This window comes from Chelonoidis abingdonii, chromosome 4 (genome assembly GCF_003597395.2).
Source record: "Chelonoidis abingdonii isolate Lonesome George chromosome 4, CheloAbing_2.0, whole genome shotgun sequence".
Taxonomy (NCBI): Eukaryota; Metazoa; Chordata; order Testudines; family Testudinidae; genus Chelonoidis; species Chelonoidis abingdonii.
The window spans coordinates 89,209,272-89,237,009 of NC_133772.1; the positions used below are offsets into that span (position 1 = coordinate 89,209,272).

At 42.0% G+C, this 27,738-nt stretch overlaps 1 protein-coding gene across 1 annotated transcript in view; it reads left to right on the plus strand.

Moving 5' to 3' along the window:
- The first annotated feature begins 1,188 nt into the window (after positions 1-1,188).
- LOC116832826 (cytosolic phospholipase A2 epsilon-like) overlaps positions 1,189-27,738 on the plus strand; it is a 50,447-nt gene continuing 23,897 nt past the window's right edge. Inside the window, exons 1-7 of the mRNA XM_032793893.2 lie at positions 1,189-1,284; positions 2,015-2,101; positions 12,550-12,622; positions 19,791-19,927; positions 23,579-23,710; positions 24,842-24,882; positions 27,162-27,204. Of these exons, the coding sequence (XP_032649784.2) occupies positions 1,189-1,284; positions 2,015-2,101; positions 12,550-12,622; positions 19,791-19,927; positions 23,579-23,710; positions 24,842-24,882; positions 27,162-27,204 (609 nt within the window). The remainder of the gene's footprint in view (positions 1,285-2,014; positions 2,102-12,549; positions 12,623-19,790; positions 19,928-23,578; positions 23,711-24,841; positions 24,883-27,161; positions 27,205-27,738) is intronic.

Here is a 27,738-nt window from a genome sequence, read left to right on the forward strand (position 1 = left end):
CCAAATATATCAGCCTAAATTTCCCCTCTTCTACTGAAAGTACTGGGGCCGGGGGGTGGGGGGTAGTTAAACTCTCTCCGCAACAAAGAAAGATGCATTTTGTTGTACAGACACAGAGAGAAGGTTTTTAGGATCTTGTTAGATTAAAAGTGCTTTACAAAGAATGGGGGACCCTTTTGGTCTGGTCTCCCTTGCCCGCTAGAGCTGCTTGGAGTCTGGAATTCCCATTTTGTGGAAATTCGAAAATGTTGGAGAAATTTTCTTTCCACATCAGAATGAAAACTCAAAATTTCAAATGTTCCCTGTGGAATGGGGGGTTCTGAAATTGGGTTTGGAAAAAAAGCAAAAAAAAACACCTTTTGAATTGATCTTTCTGAAATGTTTCCCAGGCTCTCAACCTGCCAGGGGCTCCAGATGCCCACCTCGTGGGATGCTGAGAAGCCAGGCACCTGCAAGTCCAAGGAACGGGACCTCAAGGGTATTTCCACACAGCAAGTGGCAGCTTGCAGCAATGAGTCTCAGTGCCTTGGTCCATAGACTTGGGCTTGCAGGGCTTGCACTATGATGCTAAAAACAGTTGCATAGGTGCATGCTTGGGCTCAGGCTTGGGCTGGAGCTGGGGCTCGGAAGTCCAGCCCCTCCCTAGGCTTCCGAACCTGAGCTCCAGCCCGAGCTGCTACGTTTGCATCTCTATTTTTAAGAGCCCGAGCCCAAGCCTGAATCTTTCAACCCAGACTCTGGGATTTGCTGCTGCAGGTTGCCACTTGCTGTAAGAGATGTATCCCCGGAAGGTCCCAGTTTCATTGGCAGCCCACCAAGTGGGCTGCAGAGGAGGCAGCTCAGATTGCAGGAAACCAGGTAGATTTCCCTTTTAAACCTGCATGATTTCTGTCCAAATTTTACTGAAAATGAGATGTTTCTGCAGAACATTTCAATTTTGATGAATCAGTATTTTACAATAAAAAAAATCCCATTGGAAAATTTCCTACCAGCTCTACTGCCCAATACAGCTGCAAAATAAATCTCTCCAGTTTACAGTCATCCAGTGCGTTCAATCACACTCTATAGTAGTGGGAGGAGGCTGGGAGGGGCCATCTTTCCTTGCAGAAATGAGCTGGGTGGAGCTCTAAGTAAGTCCATTTATAAAACAACTTCTCACTGACTCCGGCCAGTGTAAAGTCTGCAAACATGTTTCAGGAGCCACTGCCAGCTCATGTGCCAGTAGTAACATATGACTTGCTTGCAACAGAGACCAAAATGGCATCATGTGCCAGTTCACCTCAGGTAAGAAAGCCCTAACACCAAATTTGTTTAAGGTTTCAATTCAGATGTGTACAGCACAAAGCAGGTAATATGAGTCCTGCTTTATTATAGTATTTATGTGCCAGCTGCTGTGCATGATTCTTTCCTGACAGGAAGCATGACAATATGTCTCAGCCTGAAGAGTGAAATCCTGGCTTCACTGAAATCAATGGCAAAATTTACGTTGACTTCAATGCAGCTAAGATTTCATCCTTGATGTCTGAATGAGACATGGTAGCAGGCTATGGGGAAATAAAAGGAAGGGAAACAAAAGAAGTGAGAGAGATTAAGAATTCAGATCATCTGTGTTGTTTTGTTTTGCATTTTTCATAGTTTTTATTTTTATTTTAAATATAAGCAGAGGAAATAGGAAGCACAGAACTGAGATCTGAGATAGAAAAGCAAAACTTTATTACAGGTTAGTATATAGGAAGCAGGTTTGCTGCTGCTTTGATGTCCCACAGCTGAGAGGAATCTTCCTCCATTGTTTCATAGAAAAGGGTGGCACTTACATGGGGTTTCATACCCATCTTGCACCCCAGTTATGCCAATTAAAGCATGTGAGTTCAAAATGACCTGGTAGTAGGGACACCAGTGTGAGTATTGAAACATAGAACAGCCATGCTAATTTAAGGGTTCAGCCTGGGTTACTGCAACTATGAACTCATGATAAAGCTCAACAATGTTTTTACTTCCCCACTTCTCTTTTCAGGATCGAAACATTAAAACACATCCTTTGGGAAATGTCAAAACTGAGCATGGGATTCACTGTGCAGCGCAGGGGAATACTGAATTTAAGGTACTGTAAATTAGAGGATTTCAAAACCAAGCTCGTGTAGCTGGAGGGAGGAAAGGTTGGGACATAATGGAGCATCAGTTTAAATTGACAACTAATGATAGCAGCAGCTCCAGTTTCATGGGTGAAAATCCTTGGGTTTAGCATTTGAACCATCTTATTTAATTTTGGGAATTTCAGAATTGCTTTCTGTATTTCTCTTTGCATTTGATTTGATTAGGGTGACCAGACAGCAAATATGAAAAATCGGTACAGCGGTTGGGGGTAATGGGAGGCTATATAAGATAAAGACCCCAAAATCAGGACTGTCTCTATAAAATTGGGACATCTGGTCACTCTAGATTTGATGCTTGAAAAATATCCCTTCTCTCGTTACCTTCATTACTTATAAAGATGGAATTTTGTCTCTAAAATATTTCTTGTTACTGACTCAGAGTCACATTCAGCAATGGTGTAAGCAGACACCACCTCATCAGCTTCAATAGAGTCACCTCTGACCACATGTATTACTTTCATGACATCGTGGTTAAAGGTCTTTTGTGTGCTTAAACCCTGATTTCCAGGATATTTGCTCACCCTCAGCTCTTCTGGAAGGAAAACCAGCATAACAAAGGGCTTCAGAGGGAGGAAGGAATTTTGGATTCCTAGGAAGTCAGTGATGGATCCATTTTTGTACTCGTTACATGTCAGTGGCACTGGTGAGAGTTCTGCTGGGGTGCGATTTCCAGGGTGAGGAGAAATACCCATACTATCTCAGATTGAGCCAGTGTGCTAAAAATAGAGTGTAGTTGTTGCAGCACAAGTGGCAGGAGGACTAGCTGGCCCGAGAACATGTCTTGGACAGATATGTACCTGGGGCAGCTAGCCTGTTCCGCTGCAGCTACACTCTGTTTTCAGCATACGAGCTTGGTCAGAGCTAGCACTGGTATGTCTCCTCAAGCAGGGAATCACACCCCCGGCTGAAAGTGTTGACATACCCTCTATTACACTGTTTGCTCTCTGTCTGTGCGGTAGTCAGCTGTAGTCAGCTCAAAACTGAATAAGGGGGGATTTAAATGAAGATCTAATTTAGATTCATCAATGGTATCCAAAATAGAACACAACTGATGATCCTAGAAATCTAGAGACATTTGTTTCCACATTCTATGCCATTAAAAAGTCTGAGAAAATCTGTGTTGTTAAATGTTGCAATACAGATATTGTACTAGAGACCTATTTGAATAATAAAACCCTGATTTGTGACTGGAAATATCAGTTTGGTTTCTTGTGAACCACAAGTTGTTCATTATGTGGATGGTCAACTGATATTAATGAAAATATTTATGAATTCTGGAAGTTTCACAAATGATTATCTGAAAAGTTACTCTGGAATTTCCTCATTCTACTGTTTAAAAAGTTGGAGACATCAAATTGTGGAGCAGAAATAATGCCATTTGATTTTGATAACCAATCATGCAATGCAACTAATGAATACTCAGAGCAAATTGATAATTTCACTGAACAATTTTAGCCTATATGTATGCTAATAAATGAACATGCACACACATCTGGATTTGTTTGCATATAACTCCTGAATCAAAAAAGGATACTGAATTCACCGCAAATAGTTTGACCAGCTGTAATAACCAGATGGTTTGTTCAAAATGACATCAATCAATTACAACAATGAAAGTTTGCTTAAAGCACAAATTTTTACCAGGGTATTTGCAAGTGCAATGCAAAGGATAAATATAAGGGTAATTAACCACTGGAACAAACTACCAAAGGATGTGGTGGATTTGCCATCATTAGATATCTTTAAATCAAGATTGAATGTCTTTCTAAAAGATATGCTATAGTTCAACATCGTGTTATTGGGCATGATTGGGAACTCCAAAGTGAAATTCTATAGACTGCAATGGAGAAGGTCAAACTAAACCTTCTCCATAGCAGATCTAAACTAGATTAAAATGATTTAGAATTAAACTGATGATACCCCAAAATTTGAAAGCATGGACTGTGATGGTTATCGAGAGCCTCTGGCAGCACAAGCATGGCCTTCCAAGCGTCCGCAGGCCCTGCTTGCTCTTAACAGGTTAACAATAGGCATATTCTGGTGCTCAGAGAGTCTCCCCGGAGTGCCCAGCCCCAGATCCATTGGACACTCACAGAATTCCCAGATCCTCTGTTCCTGAAGGAATAGTACACTGCAGCTTACCAGTATGCTAAAGAACACAGCTCTGCATAACATGACACCTAGATTTGTTCATAAACAAAGCTAATATAAATTTATTTAACAAAGACAAATAGTCAAATGATAGCAAATAAAATAGTAGAAACAAAGGGTTGCATATAAAATAAAATCATGAGATGCATAGTTGAACCTGAACTTAACTAACAAGACATTGTCATGTCATACAGATCCAAAGCTCACCCAAAATCTGTCCAGTGTATTACAGTCAGGCTGTGACCTTCCATTCATGAGACTTGCATGCTGTCTTCTTGACTCCTCAGTGGAAAGATACAGAGTTTATTTCTCTGGCCTGGTCTACACTACAGGTTTATACCGAATTTAGCAGTGTTAAACCAAATTAACCCTGCACCCGTCCACACAACAAAGCCCTTTATTTCGATATCAAGGGCTCATAATATCGATATCTGTATTCCTCCCCACCGAGGGGAGTAGTGCTCAAATCGATATTGCCATTTCGAATTAGGGTTAGTGTGGCCACAAGTCGATGGTATTGGCCTCCGGGAGCTATCCCACAGTGCACCATTGTGACCGCTCTGGACAGCAATCTGGACTTGCATGCACTGACCAGGTAGATGGGGAAAAAGGGGAAAAGCCCGTGAACTTTTGAATTTCATTTTCTGTTTGCCCAGCGTGGAGCACTGATCAGCATGGGTGGCCATGCATCCCAAATCCAAGAAGAGCTCCAGCATGGACCATACGGGAGATACTGGATCTGATCGCTGAATGGGGAGACAAATCTGTTCTATTAGAGCTCCATTCCAGAAGACGAAATGCCAAAGCATTTGAAAAAAATCTCCAGGCTATGATAGACAGAGGCCACAGCAGGGACTCAACACAGTGCTGTGTGACAAGTGTAACAGAGGGGAGGGATAGCTCAGTGGTTTGAGCATTGGCCTGCTAAACCCAGGGTTGTGAGTTCAATCCTTGAGGGGGCCACTTAAGGGTCTGGAGCAGAAATTGGTCACCGCTAGTGAAGGCAGGGGGCTGGACTCAATGACCTTTCAAGGTCCCTTCCAGTTCTAGGAGATTGGTATATCTCCAATTATTAAAATGTAAAGTAAATGGACGCGGAGGGAGGGGAGACTGAGGACTCAAGCTATCCCACAGTTCCTGCAATCTCTGAAAGGCATTTGCATTCTTGGCTGAGCTCCCAATGCCTGAAGGATCAAAGTGGTTCAGGGTATATGTCATCAATTTACCCCCCGCTGTCAAAGAAAAGAGAAAAAAATCATTTCTCACCTCTTTTCAATATCACTGTATGTCTGCTGGATGCTGCCGGTAGACGGGGTGCTGCAGCGCTAAACAGCAGCATCCCCTCCCCTCCGCGATGGCAGATGGTGCAATATGACTGATAGCCAACCTCATAATTATCCCGTGAGTGCTCCTGGCTGGCCTCGGTGAGGTCGGCTGGGGGCACATGGACAAAAATGTGAATGACTCCCAGTCATTCCCTTCTTTAAGCTTTGTCTCCTGGAGAATCAGTCCTGGCAGAAGGTACAATAGGGCTGGTAACCATCCTCATCATAGCAGCTGGAGGCTGAGCTCCTCTTCCCCCACCCTTTCATATCTAATCGAGATTCTAGACTATCATAGCAGCGGGAGGCTGTGCTCCTCTCCCTCCCACCCTTTAATGTCCCTGACTGGACTATCATAGCAGTGGGAGGCTGCGCTCCAGTCCCCGCCACCCTTTAATGTCCTGCCTGGAATATCATAGCAGCTGGAGGCTGCCTCTTCCTCATTTTATCTCACTAAAAAGTTATTGTTTCTTATTCCTGCATTATTACTTCATCACACAAATGGGGGGATAACTGCCACGGAGGGGTGTGGGAGGAAGGAAGCAACAGGTGGGGTTGTTGCAGGGGCACCCCCTAGAATGGCATGCAGCTCATCATTTCTGAGGGATATCTGGGGCTCTGACCCAGAGCGGCTGTGTTCTCTGGTTCTCTAGTAGATTTGCCCCATATTCTAGCCGGGACTGACTCTATTTTTAGACAAAACATAAAGAAGGGTATGACCTGGGTAGTCATTCCCATTTTTTTCCATGCACCCCTGGCTGACCTCAGCTAAGGCCAGCCAGGAGCACCCATGACAGCAGCAGACGGTACAATAGGACTGGTAACCATCATCACCAATTTCCAAAGCAGCAGATGGTGCAATAGGGCTGGTAACCATCTCTGCTACCTTGCAAAGGCAAATGAAGGCTGCTGTGTAGCACTGCAGTACTGCCTCTGTCAGCAGCATCCAGTACACATACGGTGACAGTGACAAAAGGCAAAAGAGTCTTCATGGTTGCCATGCTATGGCGTCTGCCAGGGCAATCCAGGGAAAAAGGGCACGAAATGATTGTCTGCCGTTGCTTTCACGGAGGAAGGATTGAGTGACGACATTTACCCAGAATCACCCGCGACACTGTTTTTGCATTGGGATCTCAACCCAGAATTCCAGTGGGTGGGAGAGACTGCGGGAACTATGAAATAGCTATGGGATAGCTACTCACAGTGCAATGCTCCAGAAATCGATGCTAGCCTCGGTACATGGACGCACACCGCCGAATTAGTATGCTTAGTGTATCCGCGTGCACTCGACTTTATACAATCTGTTTTACAAAACCGGTTTATGTAATATTGGAATAATCCCATAGTGTAGACATACCCTCTGTCTCTACAGTGATAGTCCAAAAAGCCATTGTCTTGCTTGCAAACAGGATAACCACCCACTGCTTGTGTTTTCCTATCTAGGATCTCTGCTGAGGACTTTGCAATCACTTGATTAGCATTTGGCTCAGTCTGTACTTAGGCATTCATTGTGAGTATACAATACTCAATTCACATGTAGGCAGACTGATACATAAACATCTTCTGGCTGAAATAAACCTGTTCTCACTGTTTGGTGGCCAGCCCCAAGTCACAGACCTTAAGAACATAATTTTCAGTACATATACATAAGTCATTACATATTATCCATACACACATACCAGAACCAGGGGCTCTTTGTAACACTTATGCACCCCAGGTCCTCTGCCAATTGGCACCGAGAGATTGCTGGGTCACATGGACATTTGCAGTTAAGGCATCCAAAATATCCTAACTCTGTCCTTCTAGCGATCCCTTCTACTATCTTTCCTTCCTTGCATCTGGAGTATTATAAATGTGCTCTACAAAACATAGTTTTATGATTAGTTTTGTGAATTAGTTTCTCTGGGTATGTCTACACTATGAACTAGAGATGTGATTCCCAACTCATGTAGACATATTTGTGATAGCTCTTATCTGAGCAGTTGTGCTAAAAGTAGTAGCGTAGCCACATAGCACAGGCAGTGGCATGGGCTAATGGCTCCAAATATGTACCACAGGGTTTAGGTGGGTTTGTACTTGGGGCAGCTAGCTTGTGCCACTGATGCCTATGGTACTGTGGCCAAACCAGGGCCGGCGCTTCCATTTAGGTGGCCTAGGCAATCGCCTAGGGTGCCAGGATTATTAGGGGGCAGCATTTTGCTGGGGGGGGCGGCAGGCGGCTCCAGTGGACCTGCCTCAGTCGTGCTGCGGAGGGTCCTCTGGTCCCGCGGCTCCCGTGGAGCTGCCACACGCATTCCTGCGGATGGTCTGCTGCTCCCGCGTCTCCGGTGGACCTCCCGCAGGCACGGCTGCCGCAGCTGTACCGGAGCCGCAGACCGGCGGACCCTCCGCAGGCACAACTGCGGCAGATCCACTGGAGCCACGGGACCAGTGCACGGGGCGGCAAAATGGCTGTGCGCCTAGGGCGCTAAAAACACTAGCGCCAGTTCTGGGCCAAACTAATATTTTTAGTGCTCTAGTTGAGAAGAGAACTTGCTCGAGTACATGTAGGTGAGTTCAGAATCTCACACCTACGTCATAGTGCAGACATAGCCTCTTATACACAGGCCATGCCTACATGAGAAGTGTGCATTGGTTCTACCTAAGCAGATATAACAACATCCACATAACCTTTTGCACCAGTTTAAATTAAGCCTTAACTTAAACTGATGCCACTTTCTCATGTAGACAAGCTTTAAACATGATGCTTTGTCACCGTACTAAGCTTTTTGTGGAAATGCTGTAAACTCATAACCTGAATTTAGGTGGTTTGTATATGTTAGTGCTGTGTATCATGTCACTTGGATAATTGACTGGCAAAGGGAATAGCATGATGCCAAGGCATAAACTGCCCTTAGATCCTTACACGATCAGGCACTAATGAAGGGTGGAGAAGAATTGCATTCAATATACTTCTTCACCTGACAAGGAATTTGTAAAGGTTTTATTTTAAAATCCAGTGAACCCTCTGTTTTTAGAAGACTTTTGTCTAGTTTGCATCCAGTTCGGTAGAAATAGTCCTCTGTTCTCTGATGACATGTTTGGAGTTTCTTCTTGCAGTGCCAGACCTTGTCACAGTAATTGGTCTTTGTGACTTCTACACTGGGACAGTGCAGTGTGTTGTATGTGGTGCTACACTTGAAGAACACATATATTCTTTGCCTGTTTAATCTTCTGTCTTCTCTTTTCCTTTCTCGCAACTATAAGTTTTTATCTGGTGTTCATCACTGAAGTATATGAGGACTTACAACCGAATGCATCTGCTTGCCTATTACACAGAATCAGTTGTATGGAAGCATATTATATCATATTCCAGGACCAGCACAGGGTTCCTATTTGCTTCTGGGCACAACTCAAGGTGCTGACTTTGATCTTTAATGAAGAAGTATATTATTTTGGTCCTGACCATTCCTTTCCCCACATGCTACAATAGCAATTAAGGTCAGCAGTGGCATTCAGGCTAACAGTCCCTAAATTTAAACAGTTGAAGACTTGTGACAGGACTTTCATAATGGAGGGTCCTTTACTAAGGAGTTTCCTTCCCCATTTGTACAACGAAACTCTAGTCTGTTGACATTTAGCACATTGTGCAAAGCTCTTCTTTTCGCTCAGTTATTTTGCACATGGAAGAGCGTTTTTGTTTTCATTTGGGGGACTGTCCTATTCTTTTTGCTAAAAATAATAGATTTAATATAGTTTTCATTAGATTTTGTGCGTAGTGCATTTAATAGCCTACATTTTCAAATGAACGTGTACCTAGTTAGATTGCATGGTGTTTGCATGCAAATTCTAATATGTGAATATATGTACTTAGCTGTCAGATTGGCTTTAGTACATGCAGTGTTTCTTGTATCTACATTATGCAGGGTTATGTGTTTGTGCACGCTATTTTGCAGGCGTTCAAATGAAGATGGCTTGACAATTAGTAGTAAATCACTCACAGAATAAATGTTTCTGTTTTATCTCAAGTGCAACTTAAGTTTGATGGCAAGGTAATTAAAGTATTGTACATCACTCCCTTGTTCATTCCACTTTAGAATTCTGTTTGGGACCCTCCAAATTTTGACTCCATCATTAAAGCCTATATATATAAAAACAGCTCTTCTATTTGTTACTAATAAGTGAAGCATGATATAATTATAGTGTTAATGATGTGTTATGCAGATTAGAATGGACCTGAAATTGCTTTTCTTTGAGTTTACATAGGCAAAGTAGCAGAATTCAGTTTGAGAAATGCTGGTCTAGGATTTGAATGTATATGCTCACTGTTGGAGGAAGGGTTCCTAGAGTATGAGGAAACAGCAGCGTCTGTGAGTGGGCCTTGTCACCGAGTGTCTTGGTCACAGGAAATACTGAATTTTTTATGGGCTCTGTCACAGCAGCATTTTGCCAGGATGACTTGACTATATGCAGCATATGCAAATATACCATCAGGAAACATCTTATTTTAGAAAAAAAGAAAATCATATTATCCTGTCATCATGTAGTATTGTCAGTAGCAGCAATGTATTGGAGACTGGCTTGATAAAAGACTATGGCTGGGATTTTCAAAGGAGCTTAAGGGAGCTGGGCACCATAGCCCCACTGATTTCAATAGGATTGATGAACCTAACTCCTCTAGCCATAAAGTCTCCCAGAAATACTTCTCAACTGAATTTCTGGGTCTTGGTATTTGGTGGAATTAGGCATTTAGGGTATATGGTGACTACAAATTGCTCTCTCCTAATAGAAAGAAGGATAGGAGACAAAGGGAAACGCTGAGGTTTTGAAGACCAGGAATAGTTCCCAACAAAAGAAACCTCTCAATTAGCTTTTTAGGAGTCTGGGATTTACCTGTTAGTGATAGTGCGTTGGGAGGAGACTTCAAATCACATAGGGATGCTACAAACACCCTATTAAGCTAGAAGAGCTTTATATGGTGAGGGTTTCAGAGCACCGAAGGCCATATTATGAGTAACATTGTTACCTTCCTTCTTATTTTCTTATTGTTTCTTGTCCTTTTAATGACTAAAGCCTGAAAACGGAGTGCATGGAGTACTGGGTTTCCTGCTGTAGTGCAACTGGTGGAGCCTACAGCCCAGATTCTCAGGGTATGTCTACACTGGAGTTGGAGAGGTAATTTCCAGCCTATGTAGACTTACCCATGATAGCTCTGATAGAGACAGCATGCTAAAAATAGAAGTGTAACCAAGAAAGAGATAGATAATAGAACAGAAAGTATGATGTTGCCTCTGTATAAATCCATGGTACGCCCACATCTTGAATACTGTGTGCAAAAGTGGTCGCCCCATCTCAAAAATATATATATTGGAATTGCAAAAGGTTCAGAAAAGAGCAACAAAAATTATTAGGGGTATGGAACGGCTTCCGTATGAGGAGAGACTAATAAGACTGGGACTTTTCATCTTGGAAAAGAGATGGCTAAGGAGAGATATGATTGAGGTCTATAAAATCATGACTGGTATAGAGAAAGTAGATAAGGAAGTGTCATTTACTCCTTCTCATAACACAAGAACTAGGATCACCAAATGATATTAATAGGCAGCAGGTTTAAGACAAATGACAGGAAGTATTTCTTCACACTGTGCACAGTCAACCTGTGGAACTCTTTGCCAGAGGATGTTGTGAAGGCCAAGACCATAACAGGGTTAAAAAAAAAAAAACTAGATAAGTTCATGGAGGATAGCTCCATCAATGGCTATTAGCTAGGATGGGCAGAAAGGGTGTCCCTAGCCTCTGTTTGCCAGAAGCTGGGAATGAGCAACAGGGGATGGATCACTTGATGATTACCTGTTCTGTTCATTCCCTCTGGGGCACCTGGCATTGGCCACTGTCGGAAGACAGGATACTGGGCTAGGTGGACCCTTGGTCTGACCCAGTAAGGCCATTCTTATGTTCTTACAGCAGCGCAATCAGTGGGATGGGCTAGCCATTCCAAGTACATACCTAGGATTTCAGAGGGATTGTACTTGGGCAGCTACCCCATCCCTCAGCTTGAGCCATTGCAGTTAACACTTCTATTTATAGTGTGGTAGCTTGATGAGAGCTAGTTCTGCTTGAGCTAAAACTTACACCTCTGTGTTGGCATAATTGTTATGTTAAACAGAGTTAAACTTACTGGTTTTATTTGAGTTTCGTTTTGATATTCTGGTTTGTCTGAATGTAAAATTCACACAGAATCTCAAGCAGCACAAACCCATGTGACTCAGAACTGAAGGAAAGATTCTCACAATCTTCTGTACACTCACCATTGAGTTTAGCTCAAGTCCACAATGCACTTACAACAAATTACTTCAAAGCAATATATGCACCATGGTGGGTAGCACAAGGGAGGTATCAAAGTACCTAATTTGAGCATAGAACCAGCCTGGGGACCATGGAGTAAATTTTGCCCTCTAGAAGGCTCCAACACACTAAAAAAAGCTTTGCTGAGAATACCAGCCACTTTCCTGACTCCTGTATTTGAGAAGACCAACTCCATGTACTGCAACTGTTGGCAACTGGTTCCATAGAATTAAAATTGTACTATTTGTTAAAAACAAACACACAAACAAACAAAAAACAAAAAAACCCACCAACCCTGCAATTTTTCCTTCTTTCCCCTAAAAAACTCAGTGAAAAAACCTAAACTCACAAGTATGCCCTGAATTTTTTGGAAAAACACAGTTGCACTTTCCTTAACAATAAATAAATAAAGGAATAAATTCATGATTCGTGATGATGATCCCTGATCTTGTGAATCTCTATATATCAGTGTAGAAAATGACTTATAAAATGTTCAGCAAAAATATGTTAATTGTCATACAATACTTGATTAGGTTCTTCATTTGTTAGGTATCACGTTTTTAAATTTAACCTTTCTTTCATATATCATTCTTCTACAGATGGAATTATCTCCTTGTTACTTGCTCGCTATAAGAATAATACGAATGAGAAATCTCCGTCGGGCAGATACACGTGAGTGTCTCTACTCTTCCTAGAATTGTTCCTACTTCTGAAAGTAATCAGTGCACAACTGAACACTGCAAACACCATGAGTCAAAAAAAGGAAGTAATTGATTTTACTAGGGTATACATAAACAGCTACAGTATCGCAGTATATTTGGTTATCAGAGCATGACCTGAGACCTAGTATTTATGTTACTGTGCAAGTATAACTAGTCAAATGACCTTCCATGTGTAGCAAGAAAGACAACATATTGTTCAAAACAAATTAAGTGTCACAAGGAGTATTGTTTACCAGGAATGAAAAGGTACTAGTTTTTCTTTTACATATATATCAATATCATAAACCATGTGTTTCTGAAATAATCCAGCATCTCATATCAATAAAACATGACAGGCCAAATGCATCTTTGTTATTATATCATTGAAATTAATGGAGCTACACCTGGGTTGAGATTGCTGTGATTGGTTTTAAGGACAAATGTTTCTGTACTGTCTTCTATTGACAGGGCAGTTTCTGGAGTGCATTGAGATAGTAGTCCATGCATTTTGGACAAGCTTAGTTTTAAAAAAGCAGTATTTTCATGCCCATCTGGCAACCTATTTTTCTCCAATACACTTAAGAGAATCATCTTGACCTATGAGTTTAGATGCACTTCATAAAGTTTGCTAAGATGCTTATTTACTTTGGGGCTTATTTACTTTGAGATCTAATGAGACAGCTCTTTCCTTGTATTTTAGACATTTTTAAAAAAATGCATTAGACTCTTAGGTCAAAATAAAACAACCATATAAAACATAAAGGGCCTGGTCCAATGTCTGTTAAAATCAATGGGAGCCTTTCCATTCACTCCATTTGGGCATTGGATCAGGCCCAAAGTTTGTTTTGGCAACAGTTTATTACAGCTGACCACCTCGAGCTCATAATCAATAACTTGCTACTGCTATTCCTCCATACATGCATGAAATAGCAGGCCAAATCCTCAGCTGCCCTAGGCACAGGAGAAGGTGGTTCTAAGCCACCTGGCTATCTCCCCTAATTCTGGGGCTGCCCAAAAGTAACTAATGTTATGTCTACACTAGAGACCTTACACTTTACTGTGTGGCCACTCTGTGCTGAAGGGAGAGACTTCTCCTGTTGACATAATTAAACCACCCCCACCAAGCTGCAGTAGCTATGTTGGCAGGAGAATCTCTCCCACGGACATAGCACTGTGCACACTGCTACTTATGCTGCTCAGCAGGATGTCTTTTTCACACCCCTGAGAAACATGGTTTTAGAGTCATAGGATATCAGCGTTGGAAGGGACCTCAGAAGGTCATCTAGTCCAACCCCCTGCTCAAAGCAGGACCAATCCCCAAGCTGTTTTTTTGTGTGCCCCCAGATTCCTAAATGGCCCCCTTAAGGATTCAACTCATAACCCTGGGTTTAGCAGACCAATGCTCAAACCACTGAGCTATGTAGACATGGCCTAAATTAAGCTGGCTGCACGGGTCCCATAAGAACAATTATACCTGCTCAGGTTTTGACAGAGCACTGTGCACTCTGACCCTAACCCTCTCATCCTGACCATGCCCCTGACCTGCTTGTGTGTCCCTGAGGTGCCTCTTCTAAAGAGTGCAGGTGCTGTAGTGCTGTGTACTCTGGCTTTATTCCCAGAGCCCTTGGTTGTTCCTTTGGGGAAACTTTCAGGCCACTTTGTGCTGAGCAGAGCCGGAGCTGAAAATATGCCTGTGCAGTCTCTTTCTTCCAAAGATCTATGCTTTTTAATCACATGTTTTCTCTCTTGGCTTCACGCCTACATGTGGTTTGTGCTCGGAATCTGAACACTCCCATATACTTTACCCTTCTTGGGTGTGCTTAGCTCTCTGGTTCTTCAAACTAAACCTTGCAAAATCTATCTGCAATGTCTCTGATTCTGTACATGGGCATAAGGTTGAATTCAGAGGTAAATCTGAGGGAGTCCAGTGGGAATCAAAATTGGTGTAATTTGTACTTTTTTCAAGCCCCTCAATATGCATGTTATAGCAGTGTGGGCTCTTGTAGATTAAGTAGTTTTTGTTTACTTAGACTATCTCATCATCACACCCACTTACCTGTATGTAACTTGTGCTCCTGCCCTGCCAGATTACTTTTGAATTTGGCCCACTGAGTCAGAGTATAAATTGTATAACTCTCACATAGGTGGGGCTAGAAGAGAGGCATGCAGCAAAAAGAAACTAATACGAGAGCGTGAGTGCAAGCAGATCATCTCTAATTTAACTGGCACCTTACACCTTCCTCCATTTCCTTGACATTTCACGTAAATCACTTTAAATCCCCTCTGTGCTCTTATGCATTGGTAAGTGGGTGAAATAGTTACAAGAGACTCACATTTTCAAAAATAGGTACTGAGTTGAGACATGTTTGCTCTGATTTTCAGAGGTGCTGAGTACCTGCAGCTCCAGAGATAAGGGGTGCTTCAGCAGCTCTGAAAATCAGGCCTAAGGTGGACACTAAAAAATGGAGATACCCCAAATCAGTGGCCTTGTTTGAAAATTTAGGCTCAGGATGTCTGTAAGTGTAAGGCAGCCTAGCTTGCATCACTTTCCACATCACCACTGCTCTTTGCATCTGTACTTGCAATATGGTTTTCTTGATGATAGCAGAAGGCAACTCTATTTTTTCCTGTTTTTACCTCTGATCTTGATTCTGATTCATTTACATTAAATGAATAACAAAGTTCTTTCTAAAACTATTACCCCCAAAGCTAATGTTAATATTATTATTGGATATCAATTGCTGCTGACCCAAAGGTGAATTCTCTTTATTTTCAAATGCTTATCTAGCAATTTCATAATGGGGCAGCTATATATTACTATGTACATGGCATCTTTTAAAAATTCTTGTGGAACAGAGAGTGATGGAATGTGATATGAAACAGGGAGGTGAAAAGACCTTGCCTCTTGCATGCAGCACATGAGGCCTAAATTTGCCTCTTATCTATATCTGGGAAACTATTTTAAAATATAGATGGTCTGTAGCCAGAACCTTCTTTTTGAATCAGTGCAGCATAGATAAAAGGAAGTAGGGGATATGATCCTGTTTATAGTGTTTTGATTACAGTATGGATGCAAGATGGCCTGGTCCTGGGATCCAGTTTGGCTCCCCCACTTCCTCAGCAACTGAAATATTACAGTATATTGCATAGCACAGAAACTACCAGCATACCCATAAGTACAGTGTAAAAGAATAAAGACAGCATTGCCTGCCAGGCCACACTCAGGAAAAAAAATACATGAGCCAGGGTGCAAGTAACACAGTGGTGGGGCAGATTATTGCATATTTCAGAGGACTCTCCAGTACATAGCCAACAAATTTAATAAGGCCGATATAACCGGTCTGAAGATACCAAAGAAATACATAGTACTAAGCTGCATCTCTACAAAGATAGGTAAATCCTAACATGATGTGCATGTAGCTAAAACTACTGTGGGCAATATGTCTCACTTTCTATAAAAGAGTTTTGTCAAACACTGGTCATATTGATCAAGAACTGAATTATTACCCAGATTAAAAAGACATGATTTGCACATAGAAGATTGCAGCATGGATGTGGAAGCAGCATGGAGTCACTCAAAAGACCAAACTTTATGTTTCCGTACTGTAGTATCCTGCACTTACTCTGGGATTATGAAACAGCAATGCTGGCACATTAAATCAGAAGTGTTTCATCAAGGGCTCTTTTAAACTCTTATGCATATCAACTGATATAAGATAATAAGGTTATGGGAAGAGGTTGCAAAATAGTATCAAAGTGAAGCTTTTAAATGCAGTTTTTCTAGTTAGCTCACATCTATTGTCTATATTTAAGGCCCTTAATTTCTGGTTTTTATTGTTTTTAAATTTCCTGGGAATTTATCAATGTTTAATTCAAAAAATGGGTGAAAATCAGGGCAAAAATTAATGTCACAGTTTTCTGGGTTAATACCGGGGGATAGGAGGACAGGAAAAAAACAACACAGAGAGAAAAGTAAGAGTTTATTGTTTATAAAACCATTATCTTTAATCCGCATTACAAAAAGAAAACTTCTTTTTAAATAAAAACAGTTGACTATATTTTGACTTGAAGAGTTACCCTTGATATAAGGGGCTTCAGTGTGAATTCCTGGGGATTGTAGGCTCCCAGCAGTTTTTCCAACGTGTTTTTTTCCCGAGGCTTTTTCCATTGTCTCAGAAAAGGTTCTTTCCCGCAGTCAAAAATGGGTTGCTGTTACCTGAAGGACACCAGAGTCAATAGTAATTGTACAGAATCCTCTCCCCGGATCATCATCTTTCCTGTCACAGAGGTGGGCCACAGGGACTGGAAACCAGAAGAGAGGCAATCCCAATCACTGAGATACAGACCCATCAGAAACAGGTCCTGTTTCCTTTTACTGGCCATGGGGCAGGAAGGGCTCTGTCTGGCAGGTGAAGTAGGTGGGGCTTTGTGCCCTGGAGTTCATCTCCAGGTGGTGACATGTCTCTAGGCCCAGATACTCACAAGGCAAAGATGACAGGGGGTGCCCAGTGCACTGGGGGGAGTAGTTGGTGGGAGTTCCTGACACTAATGTGGGGAGCCCATAGGGGTGGGAGCCAGCAGGGAGAGAGGCTTGTTTCATAGTCACTTGATCCCGTACTGGTCTACATTATAGACCTGTAGCAGAGTGGATCTCTGCTCCAGCCCTGAAGGGGTTAAAAACAGCCCAGGAAAGGGGCTGGGGCTGGAGAAAGCAGCCTTTTAGGCTGGGCTGATTGGGGGAAGTGGCTGCAGCTGGGGCCATGCCCCAACTGAGCCACAGGCCCTTATAAAAGGGCAGAGAAGCCAGGAGCCCAAGACACTCTCTCTGTGTTCAGAGAGAGAAGGGCCTGGCTGCTGAGACAAGGTACCTAGCGTGGAGCAGGGCTGGAGAAAGGCAGAGGAGCTGGGGAGCTCCTGCCTGGAGAGCCCCAGGCTGTGGCCTAGCAGTAGGCTAGGAGGTACTGGGGGTTGCAGGGTGCAACCCAGGGGTAGGCCAAGGCAGCAGGCCCAAACCCCTTTGTCGATGATGAGAGGCTAACACTGCAGTCTGCCCCAGGGCGTGGGGCTAGCTAATGACTGGGCAGTTGCCAAGATCCTGAGGCAAAGTGGGGATAGAGGGTGGGGGGTTCCCTGGGGAGGGGAAACCCCTAAGAGAAAGGGGTTACTGCCAGGGGGGCAGCACTCCATGTAAAAGGGGCACCGGGGTCCAGGGAGGGACACGGGGCCAGAGGGCAGATCACCGACCTGCAGAGGGCGCTCCGAGTGGCATATTCGAGCTAATTCCCTGAAGCAACTAGCAGGAGGTGGTGCAGGGGTGAGTCACGCCCGGTTACAAGGCCTATAAGCAAGACATGAGAAGTCATTCTTCCGCTCTACTCTGTACTGGTCAGGCCTCAACTGGAGTATTGTGTCCAGTTCTGGGCACTGCATTTCAAGAAAGATGTGGAGAAATTGGAGAGGGTCCAGAGAAGAGCAAAAAGAATGATTCAAGGTCTAGAGAACATGACCAATGAAGGAAGGCTGAAAGAATTGAGTTTGTTTAGTTTAAAAAAGAGAAGACTGAGAGCGGACATGATAGCAATTTTCAGGTATCTAAAAGGGTATCATAAGGAGGTGGGAGAAAACTTGTTCACCTTAGCCTTTAAGGATGGAACAAGAAGCAATGGGCTTAAACTGCAGCAAGGGAGGTTTAGGTTGGACATTAGGAAAAAGTTCCTAAGTGTCAGGGTGGTTAAACACTGGAATAAATTGCCTAGGGAGCTTGTGGCATCTCCATCTCTGGAGATATTTAAGAGTAGGTTAGATAGATGTTTATCAGGGATGGTCTAGACAGTATTTGGTCCTGCCATGAGGGCAGGGGACTGGACTCGATAACCTCTCAAGGTCCCTTCCAGTCCTAGAGTCTATGAATCTATGAATAACTACGTCTCTCAGGGGAGAGAAAAATCCACACACCCTGAGTGACATAGTTATACCAGCCTAACCATCCATGTGTACTGTGCTCTCCTGCTGACATAGCTGCCCCCTCTTGGGGAGGTGGATTAACTAAGCTGACGAGAGAGAGCTCTCTCCGGTTGGGGTTTAGAGTGTCTTCATGACCGCACTACAGCTGTGCAACTGTGTAGACATGCCCTTAGAAATTAGGAGAAACTTCTTAATTATAAGGGAGACAAGGTGGGTGCGGTAGTAACTTTTATTGGATGAACTTCTGTTGGTGAGACACACAGTTTTGAGCCATACACAGCTCTTCTTCAGGTCTGGGAAAGTTACTCCCAGCATCATTGCAAAATGCAAGGTGGAACAAATTGTTTAGCATAAGTAGTTAGCACATATTGTAAGGGACCATTCAAGATAGAGTGGCCTGTTGAAACCTCTGCAGTTGTAGGACAAAAAGAGGGGACTAGTGGGTTACAGATTATTGTAATAAACCATAATTCCAGTGTCTAAATTCAGTCCATGATTCTCAGTGTCTAGCAGAATAAATAATTTAAGCTCCCGGGCTTGTCTTTTGAAAGTGTTGGCAGGTTTCCTTTGAGGATGAGGACTGATAGGTCGGAGTGATCGCTTTGTGAAAAGTGTGAATCCATAGGTGATACGGTGTTTGTCTTATCATTTTCCTGTGAGTTAGTGGGCCATTCTACCTTGCTGCAACTGAAGTCAATGAAAGCTGTGCTCTGGACATATAAAGTGCTATATAATTCTAAGTACTATGAAAAACCAGCTCCTGGGTATTTCAAATTGGGCATCCAATTGGGACACTTTTACTTCAATCTGTGTGCCTCAGTTCCCCATCTGTAAAATGGGGATAACAGCATCCCTTAATCACACAGAGGTGATGTTAGAATAAATTAATTCAATTTTGTGAAGCACTCAGACAATATAGTGGTGGCAGGAGTTCTGTGGCAAAATAGTATGTGATCATGAAATTAAAGACTGTCATAATTCATATGCACATGAGAATTGAATTAAGGCACAGGCCTGCTGCTGAGAACCTGAGATGTGTTTTATATATAAATTACCCTAATCTGTCTTTAAATAAATACAACTTAATTTTAGTGCAGTGCACTAATTTCTTCAGTACCACTTAAGATGGGGAGTTTTGATACATTAACAGTTATACTGTACCTCTTTTTATACAGTAAGCCATTCTGATTGCTACATCAGCCTGTCATTGCCAACAGCTACATATGAAAAGATCCGCACCAAAAGTGTCAATGACTGCAGAAACCCAGTGTGGAATGAAACATTCTACTTCAGGATCCAGAGTCAGATCAAGGTAAGAAACTGAGAATTCCCCTCTTTCAGCAGCCTGGAGATCTGTTAGCACTTAGGCAGAAGTAGGATTTTCAAGTCTTCTACAACCTGCAGTTTAAAACACTAGATGATTAAAATACCCCCAATAAAACTCTTTTGAGGTCACTTTCTCATTTTTGATAACTATTGGTTTGGAGAATCCATATTTTAAGTGTCTGGAGTGAATTAAGATAGCTAAAATTCATTCTTAATAAAGAAATTGTTATTTTTCTGTGTTAATGGAAACTACACTAGTAAACAGGAGCCACAAAATTCAGGCTTATTCTTAAACTTCATTACCACGCAACCCCCTACAGGCACTGAATGACAACATGTTCTGTGTAACATGGAGGGAAACAATGAATCATCATAACAAATTCAGTGATTCTAGGAATAAGTGCTGGTAAATATTCAGAATTTTATGTAACTTTTTCAGCTACCTGCCCATCATGGTTAAAGTACTAATTATTCAAACCCTATTCATAGTCAATTGATGGAAGCTAACCTCCAGAGACCCTAGTGTTCAGAAGATAATAGCCATTCAGGGTTCTCAACAGAATGGAAGAAAAATCTTTATAGGGTGAAATAGGCAATCAACTGAAATCTATTCTCTTTAAATAAACTGATTCCTTAGTATTTTCCCAGTGTTGGTATAAGTTGTTGTCTGTGGTATACCTCAGGGCTCTTTCCTCTTCTCTCTGATTTGATGTATAAAAGCATCTCTGAATGATGGATTATTGTGTCATTGCAGCCTGCAAAGGACTAATTTGTTTCACTGATTTCTCTTTAGGCAGATAGCCAGATAGCCACAGGCAATTCTCATATGCCGAAATTTCTTTTCATTCCAAATTGGGGGCGGGGAAGGGGGAAATCAATATTCTGTGGCATAGAAAGTTCCAAAAAAAACTTGGTTCAGAAATGTTGAAATGAAACATTTGCACATTTCCACAGCAAAATGTTTCACTTCAGTTTGTTGAACGAAATCAAAACGTGTTGCTTCAGCTTGGCTCAACATTAGTCTGTGTCACCCTGAGCTACTGAAGTGCCTTATGGGAGTAGTAATTTTGGTGTCTCATGCCCCCATTCTCCCAAAAGGGCCAAAAGCCCCAGCTGGACTGCATCTGCCCGTATGTATCATGCTTGTTCAACCAGGGTGAGTCTTCAGAACATCATGGGAGATGGAGCCTAACCAGGAAGTCCAGTCCATAGAGGAGAACGGAGGTGCAAGGCACCCAAACTAGAAATCCTATGAGGCATTGTAGCACCTCAGGCAAATACAGATTAATGTTGAATTAAACATTTCATTTAGATTTTTCCTAAAAGAACATGCAAAACTCCAGATAAATCTAAATTTTTCCAGAAAAGTTTTTTTTATTTTATGGAAACTGCATTTTCCACAAAAAACCCCAAACCAACAAACCCCCAAACACATTTTGATGAAGAATTCCCAACCAGCTCTACTAACTACTACTGAATTGACTGATGCTTTAGTGGATGTTATATACAGCAATGTTTTATCTACTCAATACCTGACAAATTTTGAACCATTTAAAGCATTGAGATTCCTCACTGAGTTTTACTTTGCTGTTCTATCTGCCATCAGAGTGATTCAATCTCAGAACACAATGCACTCCATTCAGCCGTGAAGCTGAGCTGGGAGGCCTGAATTGGTGAATTGTGTGCATTACAACTAAACTGACGAATATGTAAGCCAGAAGAAGGGTTATCATGGGAAAGCTGGTTGTACTGGGATAGAGAGGCCAGTGACTAGTGTCACATAAGGAACCTAATTTTCTACAATGAATTTAATTTCCCATATACATTTTGCTGTCAATAGAGTGTGGTGTTCTTTTATCCATAGAATACTCTTGCTGGAGAAGCCAGCAGCATTGGTAAGTTCTGTCAGCTGAACTGAAGTAATTCAATGAATTTACAATTGCCAAATACTATGCTATATGTTATCTCATTATACTCATCTTCATACCATATCTATAATCTTAATAAAATTACTCTGTCAGAAGAAAATAACAATCTACATTTTTTTGCATATTAGTGTTTTTAAATATTTATTAAATGACAAAAGGGATTCTAAGACCCAAATCTTTAAAAAAAAAAAAAAAAAAAACAGCTAAGGTAGTAACGACACTTCAAGTAAGTGATAGTAAAACTACATTGTTAGAATAGTAACAATAACACTTAAAAGTTATGCCACTTCTTATGTTCAAAGTGCTTTTTAAACATTAACTAGTTAAATATTATATTAACTAACTGTTGGGGCATTGAGTTATTAAGAAACAGTTATATGAAAACCTGGAAAATGTGAAGTTAAGGTTAAAGATCAAGTTAAAAATACTAAACATTTACAAGTCAAAAATGTTATAGTTTAGGTTAAAGTCTTTGTTAGCAGCTTGGTATCAAGCTAAAGTGCTGGGTAAACTGCAGGATATTTGGACTATTTCTTTAGTTAAAAGTGTTTATTTTTCAGCACACAAATGTCATGTAAATATAATTTCCTTATATGTGATGACAAAAGATTTACTTGGAATTGCTGTGCAATTAGGCATAATAATATAAAATCCCCACATACAGCATTAGAATTCCATATGGTAGGTACTTTACCATAGTAATTACTATATTACTTGCATGCTGATGTGTAGAAAATAAACCACATAGCTTATTATAGATTACATGGCATTTGCTTTGAATCAGTTGAATCATTAATAGAATAATGTCAAGTACATAAAAAAACTCAATGTAATTTGACAATAAATGAATTCTTACAGTAACCACAGCTACACAATTCATAGGCAGTGTTCACCTGCCTGCTCAGTGAGACTGTATCAATTCGACCAAGTTTGTGACCCTGAGCTTTGTGCTAGAGGACAGGTTTTGCTCTTTAGTTACAGGCTACTCATAGCGGTCCTGCCCCTGATCACACTGAAGTCAGTAGCATCATTTGCACTGATGTCAATGGGAGCAAAATGGAGCCCAATATATGTGGCCTGTAGCTTAGAGGCAAATCGTTCCCCCTCTTCCACAAAGTGAAAAGTCCCATATGCAATGAAACTGGGGTATTTATACTGCACAGGAACAGGATTTGTGGGGTCATGGGGCCCTGTACAGTCCCTTGCAGTGGAGGTTGGGCATGTGGTCAGTGTACCCACCATCATGCAGATCCACCAATCATTTCTCCCTGTACAACAAGGAATGTAGGAGCAGCTGGGATTTGGCTTCTAACAAATTTTCTAGTTTCCTTCAGTTTTTCCATTGTCTCTCTCATGATATCTTTCCTACACAGGGCATGACAATTAGGTTCCTGGCTGTCATAGAGTGCTAATATGTCATAATTCATTGGAAGGGCCTGGTTTCTCACTTATTCTGACGAAACAGAATGTATCATTCACTCACATAGCTAACTTTTATAGCATTTAAATTGAACTGGGGAAGAAACCGTATTACTTAAATTTAGAATAGATTTCTTCAAAGGTGGATATTTGCAAAATTTCTGTATCCCTTCACTTTTCTTCCTCTCCTTGTACAACATAAAAATAGACTGTCCCCAGGAATCCCTGCTTCCTGGGCTCTGTGAAAGCCAGAATGTAGGATTGCTAAAACCCCTCATCTCCCTTCGCAGAACGTGCTGGAGCTGAGAGTCTACGACGAAGATGTCGTCACCCAGGACGATCACCTTTTCACTGTATACTTCGATGTAGCTAAACTTCCACTTGGAGAAAGAGTTCTCATATACTTTAAGACTGACCCAAAGGTGAGGTCTGAAATAATAGGCAGGGCTGGGTGAGAAAGACACACTTGCCTCGGTTTCCTGCCAGCTATTCATACTACTACTACTATTTTTCTTCCCTATGTCATGGATTGGCGAGCTATACCTCCAGTATGTCTCAGCTACTACGCAGTAAAACTGCTTCACCTTTATACAGAGCAATTTGGCCTCAGTGTACTTGGCCAGTGGAGCATGGCAAACGTATGATGCTCTTCGCAAAGACCCTTTCTCCTGGTCTTCCCACCAAGAACGAACCTCCCAGAGACTGTCAACTCCAAGGGCTGTAATCAGTGATCTGTTGTCCAAGTTTTCCATTGTCCCAGCAACTATGTGACTGTAACATCTAGATCTGGTGCTAGTTTAAACTCAGCTAAAAATTATATACTTGGACGCAATTTTCAAATACTGAAATCTGAATGAGATTTCTAAATCCCACATTTGGTCACTTAAATTTGCATTTAAAAACATGAATTCATATTTGAAAGGTAAATGCAGGATCTAAATATATTTAAGTGTCCATATTTAGAAGACTGGGCTCTGTAGTTCACAAAAAAAATTCTAAATGATTAAATTACGTATAGCTGAAATGGAGTGGAATATAGCAGGAAAGCTTAGCATCTAGACATCTGGCCATTGTATTTGTTTTAACAATATCGCTGGCATATTGGTGCTGTTGATGCAAATACAAGGAACATTCACAGGAGAGTTAACAATGTCCCTTAATCATTCAGTAATAGCAAGTTGTTTTTTAACATCCCTCAGAGAGGTTAAAGAGATTAGGTAACAGGACATATAACCCTGTTAACCTGCCCATATTAATAGCAAGAGCAGCTACTGGTTAGTAGAATAATGTCAAGTACATAAAAAAATTAAGACCCTAGAAGATGAAGCAAACTGACTGACTTTACACCAAAAAACAAAACTGTGGGTTAATTTGCAGAAGCTTCATAGAGTTTTAGGCCAGAAGGGACCATTAGAACATCTCATCTGACCCTCTGTATTTCACAGGCCATTAAATTTCACCCACTTCTTCCTCTATTGCATACTAGAGGACTAACCCTGTGGGGAGAGAATAGCATATAGTGACTTCACTCATTTCTGTTTTTTTATTTTTAGGCACAGGAGGAACTAGAGGTAGAATTTACCTTGGAGAGCATGTAAGTGAAATACAAATTAATTAGAAGATTCAAAAATTCAGAGAGTAATAAACCAGCAACTGGAAACCTGCTTAATATAATTGCTGCCTCCAAAGGAATTTGCCAGACCCGTTGCATTCAGAACTCTAGTAAATTCCCCACTGGAATCATGTATACAGCTTATCTGTGTCAGCAGAATATGGGCGTTTGTTCTATTATCTGATCACTTTTAATGTAAAAAAATTCTTCCTGGCATTGGCGAGTCTCTGCACAACATCAATTTGTGGCCTAGTTGTACTCTTTAGAAGACTTATTTGTATCAATCTTTTCGTGTATGCTCAAGCTCAGATGTGGTGGAAAATCTTTTGACTTGTACTTGTAAATCAAATTGTTTGGTTAATTTTTCATCCTAATTCATACTCACAAAGCCGAGAATCCTTTGATTGCCACCCACAGCACTGCTTCAGTCCCAGAAATGTTCTCCCCTATATACTAAATTGAATAATTAATAATCATAAATAAATAATACAACATAGTTTTTTTTCATCCATAGATCTCCATATGACAGGTGAGTCACATTGAGGTCACTCTCCTGCCTTAAATAGCTTTGCATATGGTGGGAACCCTTTGTTTCCAAACTTAGTTCCCATGCCAGTCTGTGGAAAAACACTGGTATTCCAGGATGGATTCCAGTACCAGGTGACTTGATCACAGGACCTTTCAGTCATAACTCAAAGACTAGTTGTAACATCCTCAGGAAGCCTTCCCAGGAAAGTGGGAGATTAGCATCTCCAAAGGCCTATTGTTCTGTCTAATGGCTTTTCCTCACAGCGAGCCAACTAGATCAGTGGTTTTCAAACTGTGGGACACGACCCAGTACTGGGTCTCAGAACGTAAGGCACTGGGTCACGACAGCTCTGGTCAACACTACCGACCAGGCCATTAAAAGTCCCGTCGGCGGTGCTGCTCGGCTAAGGCAGGCTAGTCCCTACCTGTTCTGACACCATGCTACTCCCTTGAAGTGGTCAGCAGCATGTCCAGCTCCCAGGTGGGGGGGCCACAGTGCTCCGCGTGCTGCCCTCGCCCCAAGCACTGGCTTCCCAGTCCCATGGGCTGGTTCCCTGCTAATGGGCTTTGGGGGGCGGTGCCTTGCTTGGCAGATGGACCTGCTGCTGGCCGCTTTCAGGGCACAGCATGGTCTGCAGCGCCAGGACAGGCACGAAGCTGCCTTAGCACCCCCACTGTGCTGCAGACTGGGAGCCTGCCGAGGTAAGCCGATGCCCCAGCCCTGAGCTCCCCCCAAGCCCCTTCCCGCACCCCAAACCACTCATCCCTGACCCCCTCCTGCACCCAACCCTTTGCCCCAGCCTTGAGCCCCCCCAAACCCAGAGCCCCCTCCCATACCCTGAACCCCTCATTCCCGGACTCAACGTGCAGCCCTCACCCCGCCCCAGCCCTGAGCCCCCCAAACCCCTCATCCTCAGCTCTGTTGGGTCATGGGCATCAACAATTTTCTTCAACTAGGTCACCAGAAAAAAAAGTTTGAAAACCATTGCTCTAGACTGATTGCATTCTGGCTGGTGGGTATTCCCCAGATGTGAACCCACTTGTAATTGATACACAATCAATATTCCTAACTTCAGATACAGAAATGATACATGCATACAAATAGGAGAATCATATTCAGTAAATCACAACCTTTCCAATGATATCTCACATGCCTTATCTTGCCCCAAATACATCTTAGTTATGCCATAATCACATAACAATATCTCTATGAAGAATATGGGGGTGTAGTGTCACACTTAGAATCAAGACACTTCTCAGCATGTATATCCTAGTGGACTAGCATAATGTTGGTAGATTAAGTGTACTTGACAACATGGCCTGTCCTGAGAGGTGGAGTTTAACTGGCTAAACTAAGAGTCCAATTGACATGGTTACAGGACTGTGATAGCAATGTGATAGACTGTGAAAAATTATGTAGCCCCATTATCAAGCATGATCGAAATTGTTTTGAAAAAATTGTGATTTCTTCATATCAGTCAGTTCTAGCACAATGATAAAGCTCTGCTTAGAAGAACAAGAATAACAGGAACTGTAGCAGCTATGCATAGTCAAAGCAAGCATTGTGAGGAACTTTGCATCACATGTCTGCCACAATTACTCTTGTTACCTGGTCTTCGCTATCATTCCCACACTTCCATATGAGTAACAAGCAAGATAAATATCCAGGGGGAAAGAGTGGTTACTTGATTTAACCTAGCCATGAAATATGTATTTTTCATTTTGTTTCCTAGTTCAGGCCCTCCTGAAGCCATCGTAACTAATGGAGCACTAGTGGTAACTTTTTGTTCTGTGATCTTTCCTGTCCTATAGCAATACTGGTAATATAGGTGGGACTAGAGTAGCTGTGAGCAGCTGCACAGTCAGCAGGCCAACACCCTCTCTTTCCTGTTGAGATAGGCTGGGAATGAAGTAACTATGATTTCTCTGCTTCTTAAAGTAAGTGTGTATCTTAAGAGTGTCCCATGATAGGAGAAGCTGTGATTTGAGTAGCTGTGAGTTCCCTCAAGCCAGCATTCTTCCAAAAATGTACAGTCACTCCTACTTGCAAAAACTGGAAGTGGTCTAACTGTGAACCTCCTCATAGCCAGTTCACCCACCCCATTCCTTACAGTGGGAGATGCTGAGATAGGTGTAGCTGTCAGCTCCCCTCAGACATCAGTCCGCCACAATTTCATACAGTGACAGAGGAACTACTGCCACCTAAACATTAATAACAATATTTTAGACAAGGACTGTTTCCACCAATGACTCCCGTGCTTTCAGTAGATTTCTCTAATTATGTTTTTGCCTTGTTTAGTCTTTTGTATC